Source organism: Hemitrygon akajei, chromosome 21, assembly GCF_048418815.1.
Source record: "Hemitrygon akajei chromosome 21, sHemAka1.3, whole genome shotgun sequence".
NCBI classification, from domain to species: Eukaryota; Metazoa; Chordata; class Chondrichthyes; order Myliobatiformes; family Dasyatidae; genus Hemitrygon; species Hemitrygon akajei.
In genome coordinates this window covers 22,951,549-22,977,701 of record NC_133144.1, presented here as the reverse complement: position 1 = coordinate 22,977,701, position 26,153 = coordinate 22,951,549, and the positions used below count along the sequence as shown (strand labels likewise).

Here is a 26,153-nt window from a genome sequence, read left to right as displayed (position 1 = left end):
ATCTAACATAGTAAAAGTAGGAACATGATAAATACACAGCCTATATAAAGTAGAAATAATGTACAGTGTAGTTTCACTTACCAGAATCAGGAAGATTGAGCCAAAACTGATTTGTAGAGAGAAAAGAAAATTGGCATGTACGTGCATGCACACACAACTGCCCGCGTGCAAGGCTTCATGGTCATGGTAGTCTTGAGGCAAACACAAGTTTAAAGCAGGCGTCTTTTTTTGTAAGAGCGAAAATCCTCTTTCGGTTAGCAAAAACAGGTACTAATGTTGGTCTTTTGTAAAAGCGAAGTGTCGTAAAGCGAATGTTTGGAAAGCGAGGGACACCTGTACCTTATTTTCTTATTTGCAGACACAAGTCAGTTCAGACTGGCAACATCTCCTCCACAATCTCCATCAGCACAGGTGCACCACAAGGCTGTGTGTTCATCTCCCTGCTCTAACTTGCTTTACACTTATGACCAAGAACAGCTACAATGCCAGATTTAAGTTTGCTGATGACACCACGGTTGTTAACAGAGTCAAACATACAGGAGGGAGCTTGAAAATCTTGCTGAGCAACAACACCTCTCGTTCAATGGCAGCAAGACCAAGGAGCTGATTATGGTCATCAGGAGGAAAAAAAACTAAGTCCATAAGCCAGTCCTTATTGGGGGAAATCAGACATGGAGAGGGTCAGTAACATTAAATGCCTCAGTTATTCATTTCAGAGGATCTGTCCTGGGTCCAGCATGCAAGTTCAATTAAGAAAGCATAGCAGCACCTCTAAGTTCCCAAAGGTGCAAGCTTTGAGAAACTTTTGTAGATGTATGGTGGAGTATACTGACTGTTTGCATCATGGCCTGGTATAGAAACACCAATGCCCTCGATCAGAAATGCCTCCAAAAAGTAGTGGCTACAGACCAGTCCATCATGAGCAAAACCTTCCCCATCATTGAGCACATTTACACAGCATTGTTTCAGGAAAGCAGCAGCCATCACTAAGGATACAGACCATGCCCTCTTCTTGCTGCTGCCATCAGGAAGGTTGTACAAGAACTTCAGGACCAACAACTCCATGTTCAAGAACTGTTATTACCTTCTCAATCAGTAGCCTCTTCAACCGGGGGTTAATTTTATTCACCGAGTTGTTTCTACAACCTACAGACTCACTTTGAAGGACTATCTTAAGGTTTGATTTTTCATTACTGTTTTCGTCCGCCCTGTTAGGTATGGTCTTTCATTGATTCCATTGTTTGGGTTTACTGTGTTGCCCACAAGAAAATGAATTGAATCTCACAGCTGCACATGGCAATATCTATATATTTTGATAACAAATTTATTTGAACTTTTAATTCCTCTTCCCTGAAACTGCAGGTTGAACTTTTACATTCCAGATAACACTCCCACCACATGCCCTCAAATTCAATTCTTCTTGGCATCCAAACTTCCCTCAGAATCTATCCTGTTAACATGCTCCAGTAAAAACTTTAAATCAAATCAGAAGTCACAGCAATCCTTTTTAATTAAAGCACATTTCTGAAATACCTTTGTGCTACATTGACTGCTCCACCTTAGAAACAGGCAACCTCACCTCAGAACAAACAATCAGCTAGTGGAACTCAGATTAAAGTGTCTTGGGGGGGGGTTGGAAGAGAAAGGAGCTGTTGGATTATGGTGTTGAAACTCTGCATAGGTTATGAACCACAGTTCTGACTGTCCGTTTAGAAGATGACACTACAGGCCTTTCAGCCCATGACGTTGTGCCACCTTTTTAAAGTGCCCCAAGATCAATCTAATCCTTCCCCTCCTGCATTGCCTTTTACTTTTCTATCACCCATGTGCCTACTTGAGTCTCTTAATTCCCCTCATGTACCTGCTCTACTGCATTCCATGCAGCCACTGTGTAAAGAACCAGCCTCTGACATTACCTCCCACAACCTTAAAATCAGGCCCCACCATATCAGTTATTCCTGTCCAGGGGGAGTTGGGGGTAAAGAGAGAAAGTCTCTGGCTATCCATTCGATCTATGCTCATTATACTGTGGACCTCTGACGGCATTCTTTCTCTCCACAGATTCATGCTTCGCCAGTATTCTGCCTATTGCTGCAATCTCCTGTCCAGCCTTGTTTCAGTTCGACTTTGCTCTTTCTACCCCACCCCCACGAGTCCAAACTGAAAGATTACTGTTATTTGAAAACCAAACAGCCTCTGGCACAGGTAAAACCAGGGTCATTTTTCTTTCAGAGGCTATGCTCCCACAAACAAAAGCAGCTGGTTACACTGTGTGCGGAGAATGGCGTGTGCATTATCAGATGACTGGTATTATTGCCAAGAGAATACTAGAGACAAGGAACTAAGTATACTTGGTGAAATGGAGAAATGTTTGCACAAGTAATGAAAGGACCTGCAAACTATGTTATGGTGGGGGATAGGTACATAGGCAAGAGGAGGAATCCCCCACAGTTGAAACAAGCTTGTCGGCAGAGAGGGAGCATTCGCCAGGAACAATACATTTACTCTACAGAAGTCTGCCGTTGAACTACATTAAAACTGACCCTCTCCATACCACATTTCATCCTTCATGAAATCTGACCTATTACAGTCATCCCAGAATAAGGAAAAGCCTAAGGATGACTAAAGAGGAAGCAATACTGTTTTTAGAATCCCACGTTACTCTATGATCACAGGTACTGTTCAGAATATTGCGCTTGGGATGCTTCGTGCTCAAAGTTCAAACTAAATTATCAAAGTAAATATGTAACTTCATTTTCTTAGTCATTTACAGAAAAATAGAGTTTATGATAAAGCCATACAAAGTCTAACAAATTGTGTGCAAAAGTCAAACTGTGCGAGGGATAACCATTTAGAACAGATGAGGAGGAATTTCCTTAGCCAGAGGATAGTGAATCTCTGGAATTCATTGCCACAGACAGCTGTGGAGAGCAAGTCATTGGGTATAGTCAGGGGATCAAGAGTTACAGGGAGAAAGCAGTAGAGATAATACACGAGAACCCCAGTGGGCTGAATGGCCTAATTCTGCACCCAAGTCTTGTCATCAAATAAAACACAAGCTGTAGAGTCCTCGAGAGTGAGTGTGTAGACCCAGTTCAGAGCAGTGGTTATCCATGTCAGTTCAAGAACTTGTTTGCTCCTGAACCGGCTGGTACATGACCAAAGGCTTCTGTACCTCCTTCAGTGACTGCAAGATCTGAAACACTTGCATTGGTTGCACTGAGCTTTGATGCATCTCTCAGCATTGACTCGTGCAACCTGGAATGTGGCAGGCAGGAATATTTGTTTAGGGTGCTGGGTGACTGACCAGCTTAGTTTAACAGGCAACATTTGACCTACAAGGCACACCCCCCCCCCCCCCCCCAGAGAAATTCAGCAGGTCGTGCAGCATCTATGGAGACATTTCAGGTTAAGTCCCTCCATTAGGACTGGAAAGGAAGGGGGAAGAAGCTGGAACAGTTTTAATGCACTGAGACTATTTATCAAAGGCAACTAGAATCTCTTGAATACACAAAGTTACCCAAGCAATTAACCACCAAAAATAAAAGCAGAAAGAGCTCAGCCTGCAAGAAAAAGATGCTGACATAGTTGTGCCTAGTTAGACAATACTGGCTTCAATGTTGTTTATGCAACTTTGCCATAGCACCGAGTATTTGTATTGGAGGAATTCTGCTTCAGAGAAAAGCTGGATTAAGGATAGGTCTAAGATTTAATCAAAGGCAAATTTAAACCATGAGGCCTGTTCAATTAAAGTATTATGCTATTTGCTCTGCTTAAACTTTGCACTCATTTATCCAATGTAGCTCAAGGTATGGTTAGCGTTTACAACTAAGTTATGAATGACTTTTGCATCCCTCTTGGGGAGTCTGTTCAGCATCTTGTTACACTTCAGTATAGGGCCATTCCATTGAAAAGACAGAGCACCATGAACAGGTATCTCAATTTCAGAGATCTCAGCTCAGTCCATTCCTGCCATCAGTACACAGTCTTGCATGTTCTTGCCATGAGATGCCATTCTTCCAAGGTACACTCGTTTCCCCAGAGGGTGTACTGGCAGCTACAAATTACTCCCTCAGATTAATGACAAACATCAGAGCCACAGACCGTGGAGATCAACTAGAGCAGTTGGAAAGCTTGAGTGGTGGCAGATGGAATTCAGACAAGTTAAAGCACATTGTGACATCATGCTTTGGTAGGACTTCTGAAATTATATTTTCAGGGACTTTTGAAATTATATTTTAGAGATTTTAGAACATGATCAATGGCTCCCAATAGTAGCTACAGGTGGAAAGAGCAGAAATGACATTTGATATGCTTACATTTATAGGATGAAACAATTGGGACATCAGGTCACTGTTGTACAAAGCATTGGTCAGACCACACTTTGACTACTGGGTACAGATCTGCTTGCCAAACTGCAAAAAGGAGCAAGAGATTCACCCATGTTACCTGGAAGACTGTAGGTCCAGGGAGAATGGATGGGCCAGATCGATTTTCACTGGAAGCAGAGGATTTGCCTTAGAGGTTTTTAAAAATTAAGGGCCAAGAGCCTTTTCTCTCCCTGGCCAGGGAAATGTAGAACCTCAGAACTGGAGTGCACATGTTTAAGGCTAGGTGAGAAATTTAAAGGAGATCAGAGGCAATCTTGAGTGGTGGCCATCTGGAATGAGCTAGCAAAGGAAGTGGGAGGCAGATACCATTGATGTTTAAAGGCATGTGGACAAGTACTTCGATTGGAGGCTATTTCCCACAACCTTCTCAATGTTAGCAAGTGATATTAACTGAGAAATGGGCAGCATGGATGAGGTGGGCCAAAAGGCCGGTTTCTACACTGTATGATTCTATTATTTTACAATTCAAAATCAAATGAGTATTCATGGGCATTGAAGAGGGGAAATGGTACTGCTTCCCCAAGAGCCAGTATGAACCAACAGGAAAAACTTGTGACATCCTGTCAGCTGATACAAAAGCACCAACACTTCTACCTCAGGGTGGGAGCAAGGCAAGCAGTACAATGGTCATAACAGAGAGGTAGCAACTGTGTTTCCCAGAACAAAGACAAACAACTCCTATTGAACTAGGAATTTATGCTCAGGAGCTCAGGAGGCCGAAGGCTGGCTCTAATCAGAAACGCTCAACATCAAGCTATCAGGCAAGTATGTTCGTCTCATTAAACTACATTCACACCAGTCCAGTGATAGAGAGGCAATTCAAACCCATCTCTGCAACTTGAGCCTCTAATCACAACTACCACAGAGCCGTAAGAGATTGCTTTGTCAGAAGTACAGCGAAACTTAAATGCATCATTTTGTATCAACAGCTGACACATCTGAGGATGTGTTGCGGGTGGGGGAGCCCTCAAGTGTCACCACGTTTCTGGCACAAACGTAACATGTCCGTGCCCACAAGCTTACTCCTCCTGACTCGTACATCTTTGGAATGTGGGAGGGAATCAGAGCACCTCGAAATCCATGCGGTCAAAGACAGAACGTACCAACTCTCAAAAGACAGTAGCAGGAATAGAACGCCAATCGATTCCCCCACCCCGTACCCCGAGGGTAAAGCATTGCACTAGTCACTATGCCACCCTCTGAACAAGCACAAGATTATGCTGCTATTACAAGGTCAACATGCCATCTATTTCATACTTGAAAGTTGTACTGCAAGGCCTACCAATGGATTCCGGGTCCGTCAGCTCCCCCAGGTTGGTGGGTCACAGGATCAGATGCCTGTGTGAGCAGGGGGCACAAGAGCCAGTGACTCTTTAAGCAGGCGACTTGGTAAGTTTAGAGTTTGAGGGCTGGGGGGGATCAGGGTCCCATTATTGGATCAACTCTGGGGTCAATACTGAAGATTGAAGTCCAGTCAGAAATCCAGATGTTGAAGCCCAAAGCAGACATCCCACCCTGCAAAAACTCATTTCAGGGAGGCAGCACCCCTGCCCCTGGTCAACCTCCAAGGGTGAATGTAATACTTTGTTTAGTGATTTTGTCTAATCTGTAAACCAAGTTGTGTACATGCAGAAAATGTGACATTAATATGTACTTATATCATGGAGTAGTTTCTTTTATTCTATTACACCTTTAAGCAAGTCTACAGTGAGTTTAACCTCATCATGTAGGACATCAATATAGTAGCTCCTTAGCAGCTAGCCAGCTAGTTTAAATAACGAATAACACCTCTGAAACTCACCTCAACACGTCTTTTATATTTTAACCCACCATGGGCAATAGAAAAGTCACTGTTCAAACAGCGCAGCGAGCGACACTGTCATTATCTTTGAGGTCAACCGTAAAGCCCGCCCACAGAGAAAACTGATTGGTCTCTTCATGCAAAGTGGACCTATCAGGATTCTCCTTCTCAAAAAAAAATCAATTTCCAGGATATTGTATATAATTTGTGGGCATCACGGAGCCACTATCAATATGCGGGAGACTCCCAGAACTTCTGGGAGAGGTGGGATGTCTGCCAATGGCTGAAGCCCTGGGCCTCAAGTCTACTGGGGAAGCCCATTATTTGCAAATCCAGACCTAGAGGCCTGATCTGGGGTTGGAGTTCATGGTGTATAAACGGGTAGGTGGGTGGGCAAAAGGAAGGGGCTTGTCTGCTGCCAGACATTGCCATGATGACACCAGAATGTGTAGCAACACTTGCAGGTTGTGCTGGCCGTTTCTGCAGCCATCAGATTTCACTCTACCATGTTTCAAAGTACATGTTCTAAATAAATGAACCCGAATTCTAGTACACTTATTTCTCAGTAGAAATGCCCAACACGAAACATAATTTAAAAAAAAATCCACCAATCAAAACTTACTCTGCCAACGAAATCATCCTGCAATCTAGTGATCCATAGCTCTTTGCTACGGGTTTTACATTTTGTCCTTACGACCAAACTAAGGCATCTGTCAAAAACACATTAATCTGACAAGCATCCTTTCTCACTAACTTACAGTCACTAACTTAGTCATCTGATGTTATATTTAAACTTAATGGCGTTTTTCCTAGAAAGGCATTCATGGAATGCACAAGACTAGAGTTGGGGAATGTAAATGTAGTTCGCAGACTACACATTTCCAATGCCATACAATTTTACTATAGCACATCAACAAAATCAAACCGAGGTTAAGGCCCACCCACTTCCTGTCATTCTGCTGCAGAAAACTTCCATTATAACTGTAATTCAAATAAAGCACTGAAGGATCAAATTAATCCTCAACACAAACACTTCAATCTGTACTATAGAACTACCGGTACATATCAAATATCATGTGGATATTTCATGCTTGTACTGTTGTAGTGCAATGTCTGAAAATAATTTGCATTAGCCATGCACCTACTAGTCCAGTGTTATGATTAATTAGTACATTCCTCTAGCAACCAGCTTCTGCACCTGTAGCGTTGAGGCTTCAGGACCATTTTGTGCTAATTTCAGTAAAGGTCATAATGAGAATATTAATACTCTTAGAAAATAAATTGGGGATTAACTTGCTTATTGTCAAAGCTACAAACGGGATTTGTCTGGTAGATGAAAACCTGGGGGGAAAAATGCAGATTCTAGCAAACAGACAACAGAAAATGCTGAAAATGATCAGACCCTTCTTCAGAGCAATCTAGATTAGAAGTTACCTCCATGGTCAGACTAAAGGATGGCCACAGAATGAGAGGAAAATGGTGATCCATTTATTTAAAAAATCACAGCATAGAACTGATTAATTCTTTAGTTTGAACTTAATATACCAAATATTTCTGTGGAATCCAATCTTTTAGCTGAATGATCTAATCATCGATTCACTACCAATTGATTTTCCAAATTAGATTAACTGAGTGATTGAACTATGAGCCCAGATTCTTAGATCTAAATCTCTGCAGTGAGTAGATTACTACTCAAGATTGTTACTTCCCAACATTAGTATTGAGGGTCCAAACTATCACCCCATCTAGACACTATCAATTGATGTATTTGACTTCTGGAGGGATTTTTCTCCACAATCTAATGACTTACTTTACTTCTTAAAAGCTTCATCTACAGATCTGGACTAACTGGCTTTTCAAATTCTAAACTATATTGGTTGGTTCTTCAAATGTTAGTAAATCGTAGCAGAGCTGGAGTAAATTACCTAATCACCGGGAAGCCCAAATCACTGCTTGGTAAATTAATTCTAATTGTATCAGCTGAGTTTAATCATCTCAAACATCTACCTTCAGAACATCAATGCAGCTTTTCTGTAGGTGATCAACTCAAGCACCTCTGTAAAAGTTAACTGCAGTGGTTTTCTTAAACCTAGTTCATTGTGGTAGAAAACCTTGGCTGGATATAGTACTTTGAAGGATATTCCCACATGGTCAATTAATCAATGCATCATTTTTAAATATAGTACACTTCAGAGGGTTGCATCCCCATCCAGAGCAGAAGCATTTACATTGATGCAAACTAGTATTTCCACAGGATCAAAAGGCATGATCATCATTAGCAGTTAATTCCACAAAGCTTGCAATTTGATACGATCTCAGCAAGGCAGGAGTTGCTATTGAATTGCATTACAACCCATCGCCAGTCTGGACTGACACTTGAGATTCTCCAAATAGGCTGCTGGATCTTTACAAATGAACATTCCACAGTTCCTGTGCAATCTTAAAAACCTGCATTTAGATTAAAGTACATATCTGGTCAGTTCCACTTTGAGATATAGCTCCTTATCCATAATGGAAGGCCTCAGAATAAAGACAATATGCTTTGATCCCAACGGTATGCCAAGATAAACTACTACAGCAGGAACCAAAAAACTTCAGCTGACAAATTGAGCAATTGCCTTACTAAAATTCAAGGAAAATTAGTCATGATTACTCAAATTAAAAACAGGACAATATGCTAGAATAGACAAAATGTGTTTGTCATCTATACAATTTACATGTGCAGAGTACTGAAGCTGTAGGGAATGAGATAAACATGACCAAAGAGGGGAAATGATTACATCTTTCAGGAAAAGTTGCATCCTCATCCAAAGTAGAATGAGCATTTTACACTGACGGGAACTAGTATTTCTGCGGGATCAAAAGGCATCAGAATTTAAGCAAGAGCAGGATACACAGAATCCAAATTAGGAAGAAACAAACTTTAAAATTTGTTAAATAATACACAATAGTGACAAGTTATGATCTTATCAATTGTTAGGAGATCCAAGATTTAGGATGGAAAGATTATTCGCTCCAAAGGCAGGTATTTCTCTCATGATTGGACCCATCAGCATGCCTCGACTCTTATTCAGCCAAATGCTATTTGCTTCAGTGACTTGAAGGCACCCAGCTTAAACAGTTCAGTATGTACGAGAAAAAAGTGCAATTGCAACTCAGCAAAACAGAGGCCATTACCTTCAAGAGTTTAAAAATATGGCAGGTATAGCAATTTCAAAAAGGTAACAAAACCACTGGGCTGTTTACTGATCTGCTTCATGGGAGTTGCTGGACAAGGATTCAAGGGTGTGCTTATGGTTTCCGTTAAAGGATACAACATCCCAGTCAATCCCAGGGACCTCTGGTCAGTGACTGCTTGAAATAAAGTCCTTGGAATTGAAGGCACCACCTCAAACCACCTGCCCCATTTGTCTCCAGTTCCCTCGAGGGCCACCACAGGACTCGAGTGGATTCATCCTGTATCCCAAGATAGCATCTGACATCCTTCAGTATAGGAACATCAACTCAACGAACTTGACTCTGGAAGACCCAAAGACAGTCCAATTCTACTCCCAAGTCCTTATTAGTAAGGGTGTTAAAGGCTACGGGGAAAAGCCAGGAGAATGGAATTGAGGAGGTTGATAAACAGCAGGGCTGACTCAATAGGCCAAAGGAGCAGAATTAGGCCATTTGACCCATTGAGTCTGCTGATTTATTATTCCCCCCCCCCCCCAACCCCATTCTCCTACCTTCTCCCTTTAATTACTGATAATACCATGTGTCAGGAACAGAATTAGGCTATTCAGTGAATGACCTTTCGGTACATTGGAGATTTGAGCCAGCGGCAATAGGCAACATCTTCTTAAAGGGGTCCCCAAACTGGCGTCCACAGACCCACTTGCTTAATGGTATTGGCCCATGGCATGAAGATTGGGAACTCCCCCCATCATAAACCTCTCATCTCAAACATCAAGATAATGGGCCAAATAATCTATAATATAATACGACTGGCATTCAGCAAAGTAACGCCATGAAAACTGCCTGACAAGACTCACCTCGGTAGAAGCATCACGTTCTGAGTGCTACTGAGACAGGAGATTCCTGTACCCAGTGTTCAAATTTTAGCTGAGCAGAGGAAAGTGACAACTGGTCCTCTTTACAGATCAAGTAGAGCTATTTTACTGCAGAGGTGAGAGCCGTATCATAAAAAAAACAAGTGATTCAGCACATCACGTCTGCCCTGATAATGGGCGTTTTATGACAATCACATTTTCCGAATCAGGGCGCATGGCTCCGTAGTTGACAACTCCAAGCGGCATAGTGGAGTTCACACTGTTATGAATGTACCACAGCTCTGAAGGGCCGAAGGGTGCGGGACCAGCCCCCTCCTTCCGGAGAATCGCAAGATCGCTATTAATTCAGGTCTTGGACCCAGGAAATGAGACACAATGCCACGGAGTTGACCATTGTTCTTAGAGGCACCTGTGTGAATTGCAACTCTATAGTACGTGCCAGCTATCAGGGACATGGACCCCCTCGGGCAATGGGGTGTGGAGATTGTATCACCCTACCTTGATTGACATTTACAAATCTGCCAGCCACGATAAAAAGGGGACTGCAGGAGGCGGTACTCCAGCGACGCACCAGACGGAGACACCATCGCTCATCGCTCCCGTGAGGACGGGAAGCTGCTCGGGAGCCACATGTGATTTGGTTCCCCTAGCTAGGGAATCGAGTGGCTAATAACCCCGAAAAGGATTCCGAACTGACAATGGGGAACTCACGTTCTCGAACACGATTTGAGTCCAACAGGCTGGCAAATTTATTTTCTCTCTCCAACCCATGAACACCCAGCGGTCCCTCAAACGGCTAAAAGCCTTCATGAACTGGTGAGAATTTTTATATTTCCATCGGACAATCGTTTTACTCCTAGACAAACGATAGAGCTACTTCGAATTGTTGATTATTACTATACCCGTGCTTTAGATTGAGTATTGACGACGTATATTATCTGAATGTTTGTATCAACCTTACTTTTGTGCCCCTTTATAAATAAAAACGTTTAAAAATGGTACCATCAGACTTCAGCGGACCTCTATCTTTGCTGGTAAGTGATCCAGTTACAGGATACGTAACAACACATTCTGTGAACAGACATTCTCTTCCACCAGCATGTTCAGTCTCCCCATATATCAAAGGTCGGCTGCTAATTAGGGATAATTTACAGTAGTCATGCAGTTAGAAGGAGAATTGGTGGGGAGTTGATGAGAATGGTTTACAGAAACAAAAGGACTTAAATTCCAACTATCATCATAGGTTCAAAGGGCCAAATGGCCTCTCATGAGCGAAGTATGCAGGCACATGAATACCAACAAACACTCGATTGCAGGGGACAGCGGGCCCCATTTTGAGACAATGCAAGATATTTTAAAGATATTATCCTGTGTTACGGTTCTTATCCCAGTCGGATGTCAAGATGGGGGGAAAAACACAAACATCAGCAAACGTAAACTTTTCCCACTTTGGAATTTATTCCACAAAAGACCGCTTCCCCCACTTGCAACCAACACTGGCATCTGGGTAGATGTGCCCTTTGGAAACACTCAGGCTTTGCCCTCAATAGGCCCAACCACACTGAAGTCACAGACAACCCTCCTCTTCCTCAGAAGGCTATGGAAATGCAGCATGCCTCCCATCAACATTTACCGGTTTTTAAAATTGATGTAGCATAGAAAGCATTCTGACTGGACACATACTGTTTTAGTATGGCAAATGCTCTGCACATCTGCAGAGTGTGGACACAGCTCAGCACACAGCAACCAGCCTCCCCTCCATGGACTTTTACCCCTGTACTTGGCTGCCTCAGTTAAGCAAGCATAATCAGAGATCCGACCCACCCCAGACCCCTCTTCTCACCTCTCCCATTGGATCACATACCATCAGGTTCAAGGACAGCTCCTATCCCCCGGTAACACTCTTGAATGGACCTCGTACAAGATGGATTCTCATTTATGATCCTGCACTTTATCATTTACCTGCACTAATTTTTTGGTAGCTTGATTGCTTTACCTTATTCTAGCTCAGTGCACTGTAATGATTTGATCTGTATCAATGATACACAAGATTTTTCCACTGTAACAGAAGATTTCTGTACAGTGACATATTCACCATCTTCGAGCAGCACTCTCGTTCCAACATGCTTCAAAGCTGTCACCATTGTCCCCGTGCTGAAGTCTTCAGTGTCCTGCCTCAACAACTACCACCCATCATCATGAAGTGTTGCACTCACATCCATCATCATGAAGTGTTTCGAGAGGCTCGTCATGAGGCACATAAAGACCCTGCTGCCCCCCTCACTGAACCCCCTGCAGTTCGCGTATCGCCCCAACCACTCAACAGACGAGGCCATCGCCACCACCACCACCGTCCACCTGGACAAAGACACATGCTCAAATGCTGCATAGACTTCAGTTCAGCATTCAACACAATCATTTCTCAGTACCTGATTGGAAAGCTGAGCCTACTGGGCCTGAACACCTCCCTCTGCAATTGGATCCTAGACTTCCTGACTGGGAGACCTCAGTCAGTCCGGATCGGGAGCAGCATCTCCAACACCATCACACTGAGCACGGGGGGCCCCCCAGGGCTGTGTGCTCAGTCCACTGCTGTTCCACGACTGTGCAGCAACACACAGCTCAAATCACATCAAGTTCACCGATGACACGACCGTGGTGCATCTCATCAGCAAGAACAACGAGGTGCAGCAGCTAACAGACTGGTGCAGAGCCAACAACCTGTCTCTGAATGTGAACAATAAAAGGGATGATTGTTGACTTCAGGAGGGCATGGAATGATCAATCTCCACTGAACATCGATGGCTTCTCTGCTGAGATCATCAAGAGCACCAAATTTCTTGGTGTTCACCTAGTGGAGAATCTCACCTGATCCCTCAACACCATCTCCATAGCAATGAAAGCCCAGCAGCATCTCTACTTTCTGCAAAGGCTGAGAAAAGTCCATCTCTCACCCGCCCCCCCCGCCCCCCCCCCCCAAACCACATTCTACAGAGGATGTATTGAGAGCATCCTGAACAGCTGCATCACTGCCTGGTTTGGAAATTGCAAACCAGGTCTCGGATCGCAAGAGGTACTGGCAAAAGGTACTGAAGCATTTGGGCTCTCATGACCAGACTATGCAACAGCTTCTTCCCCCAAACCATCAGAGTCTAGACTGACATTGTAATTTGTCCTTTACTGTGCCTATTGTCTTGTTTATTAATTATTGTACTGGCCTGCACAGTTCAGTGCACTTTATGTAGTCCTGTGCAGGTCTGTAATCTAGTACAGTTTTTATGTTGTTTTATGTAGTCTAGTGTAGCCTTGTGCCATCTCAGTCTTGTGTAGTTTTGTGTTGTTTCATGTAGCACCAGGGTCATTTCATTTTAACTGTGTACTGTACCAACAGTTTATGGCCGAAATGACAAACTTGAGCTTGACTTGACAAAACAGACATGTAGTGTTAGAAGAGTAATTGGATGCAAATTTATATGAAACGTAGAAAGATACTAAATATCAGAAAGTCATGTTAAAATCAAGTCACTTCTGTTCTCAGGACACCATGGTTTCCTTCAGCAATAGGATGTTGCCCCAGTAACAGCTCAGCAGAACCAGAGGGCTGTGATACAAGGCAATCACATTAGGTCAGGAGTTACACATGGCAAAATCCCTTTCCTGAAGGGTGGGATTCCATGGGCTCCACCATGCCAAACGTAGCCAGTGCCTCGTTCTGTGGCCACCATTACCGAGAGTGATCAAACCCTGGAGAATCTACCTCCTGTTGTGGTTAAAGCTAGTTGCAGCTTTTCTCACATCCTAATGATGTCAACACTCATTCCTTCAGGGAAAGTTAAACAAAAATGTTTCTCATTTTAACACCACACAGAAACCAAGCCACTCCATCATTCGTGAAAGCATTAAATAACTCTAAAAAGATCTCCAGTGGGGGAAAAACAAGTGTGGAAGGCTCAGACACAGCATTTCAAAAAGCTGCTAACACTTGCAAGTCAATTTATGGAAGTTTTGATCCAAAAATAGCAGTTTGGCAGCCTAGCTTAAACCTCCTGTGAATCATGTGTAGCAGTCTTATCCTGCTTGGTAAGTGGGCAGCTTGATTATAGCCAAGTGAGCATGCACACTGGATATAGCCATACAAGGCCATTTATTAGAGGAGGTTTGCTTGATAAGATTTAACTATCCAAAAACATTACCAGTTTTGGTAGTACTGGCATTAAATTCTAGATCTAAAATGCAAGCTTCATTCCACTAGACATGATTTAGTCTTGACTAATGCACCTGGGCAACGAAAACCTTTAGAGCAGGGACACTGACATTCCAGCAATTCCACACCAGTATGGCCATTCGTCATTTTGCATTGTTCTGTCCCTCAGCTACTAGATGCCCAACATCAGTTATCTACTCCAGCATTCAGCAAAAGCACAGATCATTCTCTGCAAAGAGCAGCCCGATGAAAAGCACATCAATATAAAGCAGTCCCGATGAAGGGTCTCAGCCTGAACTGTCAACTATTTACTCTTTCCCATAGATGTTACCTGGTCTGCGGAGTTTCTCCAGCATTTTGTGTCGCGTGGATCTCCAGCATCCGTATATTTTCTCATGTTTGGCATTAAATCTATTCTATAGTAACAACTCATCTTTCCAATGTAACCCTCAGCTCCCTTCAACTGTGCAAGAGCACAAGACCAAGCGCAACTATTAAAACAGAAACCAATAGCTTCTATGCAGAACTAGCAAAACCATCAATTGAATACTGGTGAAAATTGACCAAGGTTCCTTTGAACTTTCTCCAAGACAATTATAACATCTTCAGATTTAAAACAAGAACGTTTACATGTAGCATAATTTATTTCCAAAACAGATTGAGTCACTGAATACACTCAGCCAAGCAACCAAAAGCTCAATTGATAAACGAATGAATTAGGCTTTAAAAAAAACAGGAGGATGAAGTCCAAAACTCAGAGCTGAACAGACAAGGACATAGGCTGTGCAAAATTCAAGGCAGCAAGAAGCCTTAAAGTTTGGAAGACAGGAGGGCTTTGAGCTTACCAGGAGCGGGTATGCTGTAAATACAACTTCACATTGGAATGAGACTCCATATTAATAAGTGTGCAGGCTAAAACATTTGCAACCATCTTCAGGTAGAAGCAGCAAGTAGGTCAACTAATTCAACTGCTTCACAACATGACCTCGTAGAAGCTAGTCTTCCTCCATTAAAAAAGTGGCTAAAAGCAGAGGGTGGAACAAGGACTATATAAGTGACCAACATCTTCATTGGACTCAGCCCAAAATGTCAACTGCTTATTCTTCTCCATACACGTTGCCAGACATGCCAAATTCCTCCAGCATTGTGCACATTGCTCAGGACTTCCAACATCTAGATAGAATCTTGTTTTCAAGATCTTCACGGTATAGCTGACGACCTGCGTTTTCAAAACTACCCACATCTCTAGCCAAGCTGATCTTGTAGTTTTGTGTTTTACTCAGAAATGCAGAACAGATCCCAAACTGAGCAACTACTACAGTCTAATCAGCTAAGTGGAGTCACTGACAGCGCTGTCATGTTACTAAATACCCAACTCCAATGCCACTTTGGTTTCACTAGGATTACTCAGCTTCCCCCTTAGGTGGTTGGTCAAAACAGACCAAATAGCTCAATTCGAGAACTTCCTTTGGCATGACAGCAGTGTTTGGCTGAGAATGACAGAGACTAGTAGAACTTTGATAGGCATCCAGATGAAGGGTTTTGACCTGAAATAGTGACTCCACAGATGCTGACTGACCTGCCAAGTTCCTTCAGAAGAACACTCACTCGTGTCTCCCGGAGGAAGATGGTTAGAGCTGGTCATTTCTTGGGGAGTTGCTAAACACAGGCCTAACCAACCTCATCTGATTCAATGACCTTCCATGAATCAGTGGACCAGCCACAATCTGTGAGTACAAGTCAGAAGCCTCACCATTTAACACCCCAGAGTCTTTTTACTTCTTACAGAAGACAGAATGCTGTTTGCCTGCAGGGCAGCTCCAATACCTCAAGCTAGACACCATCCATCCTGAAAGTGATTTCCTGCACCCAAGGGGTTGTAGTATGTACACTACACTGAGTTGGCACAGCAGGTACTTAGAATATCACTATTACTGTCCTCCAACTCCTACTCTATCAAATTTTGAAATATATCCATTTCATCATTGACACCAAGACAAATTCCAGCCCCCTCCCCATGCTGCAGCTCATCACCGACTTTCTCAGTGCAATAAAAGATGGCTTTGTTCACATTGCCCAATTATAAACAAGTAATTAGGACCGTGTAGAGCTCAAGTGTAACAGAAGATGCAATATTAGGAGTTTCATGCATCCTTCAAATGAAGGATATCAAGTGAATGCTTCTAAAAAGGCACTGAGGTCTGCGTCAACATTTAGTAAACAGCGTTTGGAGAAAACTTGTCAGATATAGTTTTTAAAAGACTGAGACTTCAAAGGAAATCATTTTGTGCAATAGGCACCTAAATACAACAGCTGGCATCCAAAATTAATGCAGCTATCAGAGAGGAAAAGAGAATTTCAGACTTGTCACATGAGCAAAACCCTCAGGATTGGTCCTTCTTAAAACTAAACCTTTGTGCAAACAAACCAGATTTAAATCCATTACATCCAGCTATCCTCCTAGCTGCTGATTTAAGCACCAAGGGACTGACTTGGGGTCCCCATCAGCCTGCTAATCACTTTCAAGCAGATCATTTGTACCAAGTGCATTGACACTTCTCAATAGTTTCATACAACGTGAAATACACCATACTGCTTCCTTCCTAAAGATTCTATTGTTAACTCAATTCAGAATGTTACTGCCCCTTTAATTGATATATTGCAATATTTATTAGGCACCAGATCATATTTAAACAAGGTTTTAAACAAGATTATCCTGAAACTATGCAACAAGTTGAACTCAGTTGCATTATTGTGAAACATTAAGGCTTGGCCAAAATAATAGCCATAACCAACATTGCTCAATTCCACAATTGGAATGTCCAATAATAGAAAAAAAATTATACTGGACAGTGTTGTCAGGTTATCACTCACAAGTAGACAGTGATGAAGGGACACTGGCCTTCTGTCAGGGCATTCAGTATTGAGCTAGGACATTTATATTGCAGAGAGTACAACATATTAGTGAGGCCACATTTGTGGTATTGCACACAGATTTGATTAACGTTTATAGGAAAGATATCATTAGGCTGGAAAGTGTGTGAAGATTTACAAGAATGTTGCCAGAACAAGGGTTTGAGTTAAGGGAGAGGTTGGGCAAGCTAGGAATTTATTCCTTGGAGCAAAGTCTGAGGATGTGACATGAAAGATGAATAAAGTCATGAAGGTCTTAGATTGTGTGCATTCACTGTCCTCTCCACCCATTCACCCCCAACCCCTTCAGGGAAAGGAGACCAAAAATAAAGGGGATATGTTTAAAGAGAGAGGAGAAAGGGACCCAAGAGGCAATTTCTTCAGAGGGTGGTGTGCATGTGGGACAACCCCTAGGGGGAAGTGGTTGTGGCAGGTACAACATTCAAAAGAGTACTTGGATGGATACATGGCTAGGTTGAGTGAAATGGAACCAGCTTAGATGGAGATCTTTATCAGCATGGATCACACAGGCAAAGGGTTTTTCCATCCTGTTTTACTCGTCTAGTTGTGACTGAAATCACCTCAATTATGCTGTAGATATACACAAGCACGTTTGAAAATGCAGCAATCCAGCAGTGCCTACTCAACAGCTAAACTCCATGTATAGATTCCTCAAAGCACACGCAAAACTTTGGCAAAACAGTGCCAAGCTCAATGCATGATCTGCCAGTTAGTGCAACTGCTGGTCTTAAGATTGTCGACTTTGGTCATCACTAATTCTTGCGACAACTCAATTCTTTAGAGTATGTAAGCCCAGTCCATCACAGGCAAAGCCCTCACCACCATACAGCACATTCACAAGGAGTGCTGGTACAAGAAAGCAGTGTCCATCAAGGACCTCTACCATCCAGGCCATGGTCTCTCCTCACTGCTGCCAACAGAAAGGTACAGGAGCCTTAAGGACACACACCAGGTTCAGGAATGGTTATTAACCTGCAATCATCGGCCTCCTCAACCGGTGTAAACTTCACACCTCAATTCTGATCCGATTCCACAATCTATGCACTCATTTTCAAGGAACTTCAACTTGTTCTCAGTATTTATTATTTTGCATTTGCACTGTTTTTTCTTCTTTTGCACATTGATTATTGTGTAGTTTTCATTATGTTTTTGTTCTACAGTGAACACCAGCAAAAATATGAATCTCAATGTAGTACATGACATATGTACTTTGAAAAGAAATACTCAGGCTTTTAAGTTCAATTAACAAATAGTACACTACTCCACACAGGGGAAGCTGTTGTATGGAAACATCTATAAATACATTGCACCCAGAACTGGATTTACAAACTCTGCTTAAATTTTTTAATTACAACAATGGCCAGAATCGGGCTGGGTGTAAATGCACGTGCTGCACATCTGCCAACACTTCCACCACCACAAATTACATGGATACGTTTGTACTTCTGGAAGAGAACTGGCATCCAGACCACTGGCACTTTACATTTCTGTGACTAGGGAGCTTTAAATATAGAATTAATGGGTTGTGTTGGGGTGAGAATTTAGGGGATATCCAATATGAACAGTGGGGGGGGGGGGGGTAGGGTTGAGTGAGCACCAAATGAAACCTTGTGGAACACTTAAGCTCACACTGTACCACCCGTGTAGTGTTTGTAGTGCTTGTCAAAGGGACCAGTAACATTGGAAAGGTTAAGCCTACAGGAATCTTTAATGAGCTTTGAGAAGTCAAAGTTTTCATTCATTTTTCAACAGTTAGAGTTGCATAATTTTGTTGTATTGCACAAGTCTTCAGCTGGATATTGGCATTGGAGCCAAAAAAAAATCCAGCCAGACAAACTCAGGGTCAAGCCCGAAACGTCAACTCTTTACTCATTTCCATACATGCTGCCTGGCACGTTCTTCCAGCATTCTTCCGAGTTCTTCCAGCATTTTTTTTGTGTGTGTAGCTATGAAGTTCAGCACCTGCAGATTTTCTCCTTTGACCAGCTACACCCATGGTGGGAAACGGACAGCCGACATCACAACCCGAAAATGTTGACCATCACAGCTGCTGTCGGACCCAGCCAAGTTCCACCAGCAGATGCCTGCATCTGCTCTATGGGTCTCCAGATCTTAGGATTCGAGTGCAGTAGTCAGCACAAGTTTAACTACACATTAGGCTCAGCTGGTGATCTCTTAAAACTCACCCGGCAGAAGGCAATGGCAAACCACCGCTGTAACTTGCCTAGTATGCGATTTCTCAATACGTCAGAGCGGCGTGGAAGGAAATTGTCCGCTACCTGGAAATAATTCAGGATGCGACATACCTACCTACTAGGGCTCAGCAGATATCCAGCTATTAACAGTAATTCAGATCTAAGAAAATATGAGACTGGCTGGGCCTTTTCCCTGGAGCAGGAGGGGGCAGTGATCTGAGGTATAAAAATTAAGTGATAGAGGAGGCAGACAGCAAAAATCTTTCTCCATTATGGAAAAAAAATTTTTCAGAGGAACTCAAGGAACATCTTTCCCACCTTAAAGGGTGCTTGGAATCTGGAATGCACTACTCACTTGAGGATCTGGAGAAATACATGAACCAAAGCAGAGAAGCCCATGAACCCAATTCAGCTTTGTGGCTCGGACAATTTGTGATCACAACAGATCATGCAAGTCTTGAGCAATACAAAAGGCTCATCGCCTTTCCTCTCCACAGATGCTGCCCGACTTGCAGAGTTCCTCCAGCATTTTGTGCATGCTCTGCCAGACAAGTACAAATACTAGCAGAGATATAGTGGGCTGAAGGGCCTGTTTGCACTGGTTGACTATAACATGTACAATGATGGGTAGTGAAACAGGAGGAAGGAGACAGGATTGACACACAACTTAGTCTAGTTGGCTCTTGGTCCTGCACACTAATCCGTACTGTGATTTCTGGGTGCATAATGGTACAAAACTATCACTTCAGTTGCAATATCCCCCATCAATCACAACCTTAGCTATTGTGTTGCCTGTACAGTATGTGCTTGTTCCCCAGATCTGGTTTCTTCCCACATCCCACAACAGATGTTATGTTAATTGGCTACTGTAAATTCCTGGTGTAGATAGATTGGAGAGTGAAGAACTAGCTGCGAGTGGCCTGAGAGATTCTGGGCTGCAGGGCAGCAAGTGGGGAATGGGATTGCTTAGAGCTCGATGGGTTGAAAGGCCTCCTTTACCACACACACGGAATTGTACCCACTGGTTCAGATAGACATGACTCATGTAATCCCAAAATTTCCTGCTGGAATTTCCCAGGGAAAAACCACCCTTTCGAAAAGGGCAGAAGAGATTGGGTTAATGAAGCAGAATCTACCCCGTAGACCACTTGTTGGAAATTCGAACCTTTCCTTCAAGAAAGAGGGTGGTCTCCTTGTAACTGGCAGCTTAAAAGAGTTACACGTGTTGTAAAAGACACGTGATTGTTTCCTGTATTCAAGGCAAACGGGATTCAGAGACCTACAGCGCCCCTAAAAACGTAACCAGATTCCTGAAATTCCTCAGGCCAGCAACAATATCCGAACTGCGCGCTCCCCATCGACGCTGAAACATGTTCCGCGAGTGCGCGCACATCCCACCCAATGAGCGACGCTGCGTTGTTGGGAAACAGGATCCCATCTCCTCTCCAACACAGACTGACCCCGTCTCTTGACACGTAGAATTAAGCCACCCAGGGCTGGACACAAGTCGGCACAATAAGACGATGTTTTGGGTGGGTGGTGAATAACTTGAGCCAAAAAGGGTAACGCTCCTGAGATATCGTAGTGTCACGACTTTGAGACTTACAGTAAAGGTTAGGGCGGGAAACATTTTCTGTGCGTGTTTTGATCCATCTGCGAAGACTGTCATCGAAAGCGGCACCCGGAGGAATTAACTCGTCTGGCAAGTTTGCGAGTGCAATTCCATCGGCATTTTATTCTGGCCCCAACATTAGCCTTAAACGCAGCTGCAGTTTCGATGCAGGAGCTTACATCACATCTTTAAGAGGCACAAGTTACAACGAACAGCTTTCGCCCTCACTACCTGCCTGGGAATCAGGCACGTTTGTCTACAAGCAATTGTAGAGTATTCTCATGAATTGCACTGGATTCCGCTGCTCTCAAAACCTGCAACTCCCGATTTAACTCAGTCAGCAAGCAAGGTCAGGAACATTACGGGGGGGGGGGGGGGGTGTCATGAACACAAAAAGAATGCACTCGGCGGCGAAGTGCGTCAGTTAACTCCCTTCAGGTGGAATATGTTCGAGAATGGGGACTCCGGGTCCGACAGCGGCATTTTATTTTGCAATAAAAGAGTTTAGATTTGAGCATTTGCTTGTCGCCTTTACTATTAAACGGTATCCTCCGGCTGGACGACAATTCACTGTCAACCTACAACCCCTCCCCCACGGAATTGAAGCGAAAGCAATTAAAAAGTTACACACACACAAAACGCTGGAGGAATTGAGCAGCTCGGGCAGCATCCACGGAAATGACCAGCCGAAGTAAAAACGTTACCAACATTCTCTTCAATGTCCCGATCCACCCAGAGCGGCCCGAATCCAAATACAACCCCCGTCTTATCAATTTCAAGTGGAAACGACGAGCATCGCCAATGGAATGGCTTGCCGTATGACGGCATTAACAATGTCGGTAATATGGTGTCAATAAAGGGAATATTTCTACTTCCGAGAAACTGCACAAGTTAACCAGCTTAAGCGGACAACCGGGGGCAGAATTGAATTAAACTGCAAAACAACGTAAAACCAAGCAGTGATTGAATGAGTCTTATGGGCCGAGTGGTCTATTGATACAAGATTCATGCAAAAGTTGGGGGGGGGGGGGAGAGAAGATGCGAAATTGGAACTGACCCTCCCCACGTGCACACAAGGAAGGGAATTAGCGGTTCTCGCATATCTGGGAGACAAGGCGGAACATAACAAATACCCGTTCGTTGTTCTTGTAGACGGGAAAGCGCGATCCTGGCGCTTAGATACATTTTAACTAGCGATAAAATAGTTACGTATGCACTCAGCCTACCAGCAGAATTGAAGTAATAAATTCAATCCCAGCTGAAAGGGGAACGAGACCCCGTGGCCCAGGTTACGCAACTTGGCACGTTTGCCGATCAAATTGCGCATCACTTCCTATACAAGGAGAGGGACTCCAAACGGCGGCAGAAACAGGACTCAAGCCCGAACTATAGCGTGTCTGAGATACCAAAACCTCAGCCTCACTCACATCTGGACGGCAGTATAATGTGTTTTGCTTTTTTAAAAAAAAACATACTGCCGTCACCTCTGGAGAAGTAAACAGGCATTCTCAGTGCAAGTCGGGAGATTAGCTCCCGCCGCATTTCCAACGAGCTGTTGGCGTTCATGAAAAAAAAACACAAAAGTAGCCAATATTGGACAAACAACTCGTCTGCCTGCTGGACTAGCTAGCTTGAAGCATTTTAGATCGCGGGAAGTGTAGACAATATCGCCCACGTACCCTGAGTTACCAGCATCGCACCACCTTACCATATTATCAATTAGTTTCTAATACAGCCTAACTACTTTACCCCCCCCCCCTTAAGGGGCCTTTCTCTCACCCATACACAACGATGTTACAACATTTTAATTCGTGTGGGTGTGCGAATTGAGAGACAGCTCCCCGTTACTTCACTCAACATGAGTAAGGGATATTTCACAGGATTTACAAGACCGAAACTTGTACATTACAACTACATTGGTTTTAAGTAAGAACCCCTCCCCCTACAAGCTCGACTACGAATTCCAGCAGACTGGAGAGACGAAAAGAAACTGCGTGAACTCTTCAAAAGATCGGGGGTGAAAGCGGAGAGATGCAGTCAAAGTGCGCGCACACACACACACGGGTTCGCGCCCCTCTCCCCATCCCACTCCCTCCTTACCTCTTCCTCGTTATTGTTGTTGTTGTTGTTGTGGTCATCGCCTTTCGTACTCATACTTAAACTTTCCTCTGGAGGTTGCCCGTTCTCCGTCGTGGTCTCCAGGAGCGATAAGCGATGATTTCCCCCAAAGCAAAGAATATCAACTGGGGTCTGTGGTGGTCGAGGTCAGATCTGGTTTCAAAGTAATAGACAGCAGAGCGGCGAGCCGTGAGGAGAGAGAATGGTTGGATTATGCTTGGTTAAACAGATAAACCATACACCACAATAGACTACAAAAAAATAAACCCTAAAGGTGTTCCAAGTGCATGGAGGTGCGCTGTGAAGGTGAATAAGGTAAAACAGTGTCCCTTTAATCCCACCCCTTTCTTCCCATCAATGCTGTTCACGTGCTTGTTATCAATTAGGAGCAGAATTGGTCAAACGACAGGCGGGCGGTCAGTTCCTAGCCCGGCGAAACTCCTCTCCAATTTGATCATCAACGAGGAAGCTGGCCGGAATTTAATGTAACAATCTAGTTCAGCTGGGAGACTATCCAACCCCGCCTGCGTCATGGTCTCCATTGGAAACCCGGCGCCAATCAGACCGCGCCGTGGCCCTCTTGTTTTAAAAGTTAACTTTGATGTGTTTGGTGATTGAGCCGCTTGTATATACATCGAGCGAGGAAGTTTAAAGAGCGCGAGGGATGTTTAAATGGTGGAACGATTAAACCGATTGTGATCACTTCAGGCGGAGTGGAGTTTAACTTGTTGTTTGCTGGCAAGGGGAATTGCTCCTCTCTGCACCTTGTAAACATCCCTCCTTCTCGCACGTTATACCCGCTGGGAAAGTAATAGTGAAGCAAAGACCCGGTGTTTTCTTTCGCATTGTGCAGTGAACCTCAGAGATTCGCCTTCACCAAGTATTATTCCCACAGAACTGATCCGTATTTGTAAAGGGGGATTTTCCAAAAGGGTTTGGAATGTGTAGTTTTGGGATGTGTTCATTTTGAAATACAGCACTGTAATGTCACTCTAGAACAACAGTGGGAATTTGGAGACACATTAAAGTGTTGTAAGGATCCCACACTGCCCCAGATTGTTGAGTGCAGATATCATGCTGGGAGTTTTAAGTAATCCCCATTTACCGTAAATATATAAACACAGAGCGGTTGAAAAGGTTTTTTTAAAATCGCGCGCCTGGGCAGGAGAGTTTTACAAAGTTAATGCGAGCCTCTTCCCTCTGGTGCTATTGTGTGTTTATTATACATTATTGGAACTTTACAACAGTGTTGTAGCTACAAATATACCTTAAGAGCGAATAAAAATCTTCCCCGAAACACGCATATGAAGAGTCCTGCAGGGATGGGGTGCGGGACCGGGAATATTCCGGCAAGGGGCAAAAAAATTGTCGCTGTGTGGAGATCCGTATATTTGAAGACAAAAAAAAGTGTCACTTACAGGCACGGTAAGCCCTTCCAAGTAATGGTTATTGATTGGTGGACACCCCGAGCAAAGGAACAGCCACTCTCTGACCTTCAGAGACATTTCTGTATATTTTAGAAAGAAAAGACTTCGTAATGTCAAAACCGCCGGTTAAATATTAAGATTTTTGTTTTAGAGTGTCATTTCTTGGCGGGGGTGCGCGGAAGGAGGATTATTAGAAGCTTTGAAAAAGTTTGGTTCTCAGGCCTGTGTGCGGAGTAATGCGTGATTGATTAAGCATTTATTCAGTTTTGAACTCCATATATAGGAGCAATTAAACCTCCGACTCCAAGAGCTCATTGTTTCCTGCCTGGATTACTCCCAGGAGATGGAGGCTCGAGACAAATTTAGGCATTTTTGTGTGGAATTTGGGAGGGCAAGATAGAGCCGGTAAAAAATGGTAAATATTTTTACGAACATGAAATACAAGGTAGCGTAAACAGTGGTGACATCAGTTATACCGAAAAGTAAAATGCACAAAGGTAAACATGTTAGCTTGCATGGGAGGTTGAATTCGCTCCTAAATTGCTTAGGAGTTTGCCTTGAAAAGGAAAATATTCTGGAAGGTTCCCGGGTCACCTATTTTTAGATAACTTCGGGATGCTATCCCATGCCCTTTAAATTCAAGGCACAGGCGAGGCTACTGACGCTGAAAATCTAGAGTGATGCAAAAAAAAAGTGCTGGAGGATCTCAACAGGTCAGGCAGCGTCCATGGAGAGAAATAGACTGGACGTTTCGGGTCGAGGCCCTTCTTCTGGACTGGAAAGAAAGGGGGAAGACTGCTTGTCTTAAAACATGCGGGGGGAGGGTGAGCAGAAGAGCTGGCAGATAATAGGTGGATCCAGGTGAGAGGGGGGCTACCTCCTCTCTTTCCGGTCCCGGTGAATGATGTCGACTCGAAGAGTCCACTCAGAATCAGGTTTAATGTCACTGGCTTGTGTCGTGAAATTTTGTTGTATTGTAGCAGCAATATATAAAAAAATATAAATTACAATAACTAATATATACAAAAAAAAATAAGTATAACGAAAAGGGACCCAAAAGTAGTGAGGTAGTGTCATGGATTCATTGTCAGTTCAGAAATCTGATGGCGGAAGGAGAAAAACTGTTGCTAAACCCTCAAATGTAGGTATTGAGGCTTCCGTACCTCCTCCTTGATGGTAGTGACGAGAGGAGGGCATGTCCTGGGTGACGAGGCGAGGGTCCGAAATGACGGATACACCTTATTTATTTATTTACATGCATACAACGTGGAAGAGGCCCTTCGGGCCTCACCGCCCTAGAACCCCCAGATTTAATCCTGGCATAATTACTGGGCAATTTACAATGACCAATTAACCTACCAGCCGGCATGTTTTTGGACTGTGGGAGCAAACGGAGCACCCGGAAGAAACCCAGGCGGT

General features: G+C 43.6%; 1 protein-coding gene across 2 annotated transcripts in view; it reads right to left on the bottom strand.

Moving 5' to 3' along the window:
• The window catches only part of rbpms2a (RNA binding protein, mRNA processing factor 2a), a 120,704-nt gene extending 95,861 nt beyond the window's left edge, over positions 1-24,843 (bottom strand). The window contains exons 1-2 of one of the 2 annotated variants that reach the window (XM_073025005.1): positions 24,726-24,843; positions 23,290-23,460 (exon numbers count right to left, since the gene is read on the bottom strand). In XM_073025005.1, the coding sequence (XP_072881106.1) occupies positions 23,290-23,343 (54 nt within the window). In that variant the 5' untranslated portion in view covers positions 23,344-23,460; positions 24,726-24,843. Of the gene's footprint in view, positions 1-21,183; positions 21,262-23,289; positions 23,461-24,725 lie in introns of those variants that run through there. The other variant, XM_073025004.1, reaches the window with a different exon arrangement.
• Between the last annotated feature and the right edge of the window lie 1,310 nt (positions 24,844-26,153).